Source organism: Festucalex cinctus, chromosome 12 (genome assembly GCF_051991245.1).
Source record: "Festucalex cinctus isolate MCC-2025b chromosome 12, RoL_Fcin_1.0, whole genome shotgun sequence".
Classification (NCBI taxonomy): Eukaryota; Metazoa; Chordata; class Actinopteri; order Syngnathiformes; family Syngnathidae; genus Festucalex; species Festucalex cinctus.
In genome coordinates, this window is record NC_135422.1 from 19,368,627 (window position 1) to 19,371,126 (window position 2,500).

General features: G+C 48.7%; 1 protein-coding gene across 1 annotated transcript in view; it reads left to right on the plus strand.

Moving 5' to 3' along the window:
• traf3 (TNF receptor-associated factor 3) overlaps window positions 1-2,500 on the plus strand; it is a 12,508-nt gene that overhangs the window by 89 nt on the left and 9,919 nt on the right. The window contains exons 1-3 of the mRNA XM_077538697.1: window positions 1-249; window positions 1,321-1,477; window positions 1,656-1,821. The exon at window positions 1-249 is cut by the window's left edge and continues 89 nt beyond it. Of these exons, the coding sequence (XP_077394823.1) occupies window positions 1,324-1,477; window positions 1,656-1,821 (320 nt within the window). The 5' untranslated portion in view covers window positions 1-249; window positions 1,321-1,323. The remainder of the gene's footprint in view (window positions 250-1,320; window positions 1,478-1,655; window positions 1,822-2,500) is intronic.

A 2,500-nucleotide genomic window follows, 5' to 3' on the forward strand; every position in this document is an offset into this window, starting at 1 on the left:
CAGCGGCGGGGGATTTCCTGGGCGGAAGCGGCGGAGGCGGAGGGGGTTTCCACTGGTGACCCGAGTCCAGTACCTCGGCCCCCGACGCCGCTGCCGGAGCTCCGTGACGTTCCCCCGCGTATCCCCGGCCTAAGCAGAAGAGGAGAGCAGAGAAAGCCTCGGAGGAGGAGAGGACCATGAGGAGGCGAGCGGCAGGTCGGCGGTTCGAGTCCCGCAGAGAGGCGCCGAGAAGCGGCTGAGCTGATTCATGTGAGTCGACGGCGCGCTAGCGGCTGGAACCTTCGTTAGCGCTTTTGGTTTATTTATTTGTATTTTTTTGTCGTTTGAATGTGACGTCGCTGCTAAGCACGTCGCGGACTGTTAGCTGCGAGCGTGAGTGTTTTTCCACGTTGAATGAGCTTGAATTGGGAGAAGAGAAGCTACAGATGCTAACGTTAGCATGAACGTCGGCCAGTAAACAGAAGCCCGCTCAGACGTGATCAATCGAACTCAGAGCGAAAGGGAAATAAAAAGAGGGAGAGAAAGAACATCGTTGGGGCCTTTCGGTTCCAAATTCTCGATGTACTCAGTTTGTCCACACTAGCAACCTGTTTTCCCCTACTAGTGCCACTTTTAGCATACTAATACTAGTACGTAATTAATCTTTAAACATGAATCAACTGTGCTCACCTAGCCACGAGTTAGAGGATCCGGCACGGATACGGATATAATAATTTATTCAAGTAAATATTGTTTTCTCATCAGAATGTCACTAAAATTGTATATGTAGCACAGCCCGTGTCACGTCAAAGCTTGAGGGTTTTGTTCCTGATGTTTAAAAATTAACGCCTCTTTCAAGTGCGCTTACTCAAGAGAAGCTTTTTTTGTGGGAAATGTTACAAGAGGTATATAAAACAAAGGCAGGTTTAGTAGTATTCATTTTGTGATCTTCTGTCTTCATATTAGATTTGTCTCGATAGATTATTATTATTTATTTTTTTTAAGCTTCTGTTCTGATTTGAACCTGAAGTGACAAATCCAATTCAAAATCCAAAACTAAAGAGAGGAAGGAGGGAAGGATAGATGGTGGGGGCACACTCTCTATAGATATAGCCTCTTGAATAATTGAATCAAGTCAGAGCTCCCTCTAGTGCACAGTTGGCACAAGGACATTTGTGAGTGACTCCAACACAGAACAGCGTTTAATGAGAAAGTAGATTGATGTTTAATTAAACGGCAAAACTTGGGCCAGTTATTGATATTTTGAAAAGGGTTCATTATGGCCCTATAGTTAACATTTATGAATGACCTATGTGTTTGCGTGTGTGTGCTGCGTATCAGGTCATGTCAGCCGGACGCAGTGTTGACGGGAAGGAGGTGCAGGTTCCTCTCCAGCAGGTGGCGCCCTCCCTCATCCAGCCCCTGTCTGCGGCCCTTCCCATCACCCCGCCTCCCAACCGGCAGGCCAATCCCTGGCCTCCCTGCGACGCTTCACAAGGTGATTATGACGTTATCGATCACATAGTGATGTGGGCGTGCAGTTATGACATCATCGCGTACGTACGATAGCCAAATATTTGTTGATATCGCGTACGTATGATGTCAAAGAACAGCTTTTGCTCTTGGTGAGCGTGATTTGACGTGCTGGCGTCTGATGCGTGCGTGTTACGTTTCAGGCGCGGCGACGGGCTTCCTGCCGTCGGATGGCGGCTTCACGGATCACTTTGTGGACGTCCCCGAGGAGAAATATCTGTGCGAGTCCTGCCGCCTGGTGTTGTGTCATCCCAGGCAGACGGAGTGCGGACATCGCTTCTGTCAGACCTGCATTGCGCGCATACTCAGGTGCGACACGCACGCACGCACACGAGTGTTCACTAACACTAACCCTAACCATAACCCCCCCAGCATTTTTAAATTTAGTCTCAGTTTGAGTCCCGTTTCAATCACGTTTGTTAGTTTTTATCATTGTTAGTCCACCTCATCCCGTTTTTACTTAAGCCTGGTTCACACGACAGGAGAATTGGCCCGATTTTAGCCCCGAATTTCCCCTCCCGACAATCGTAAGGGCGCGCCGAGACTCAAGCGATAATCTTCACAGATAATCCTGCCGTGTGTGTTGTCACCACACACGGCGCCACCCGATATCGGCGCTCGGAAGGACCCCAGACTTGAAATCGGGCATATCCAACATGTTGGATTTTTTGGCCCGACTTCGCTCCGCGTCGATGATTGACGGTGACGTGCAGCCAATCAGAAAGCGAGCCAGCGAGGAAGCCGGTGGGAATCCAAAATCAAAACAGTCATGATGCAGCAGAAAGTCCGTGCTCGCGCTATTACACTCTTTTTAGTTTTTTAATTATTATTATTATTTTTATTTTTATTTTTATACACGCACACACATTCTCCACAAATAAACGTGGTCTCCGGGTTGGGACGCCAACTCGCGCCGCCAGCACCGAGCCGAGGGCAAGCAATGTCTCGCCAGTGCCCATTTGCACTCCATTAAACAACACCTTTTCTT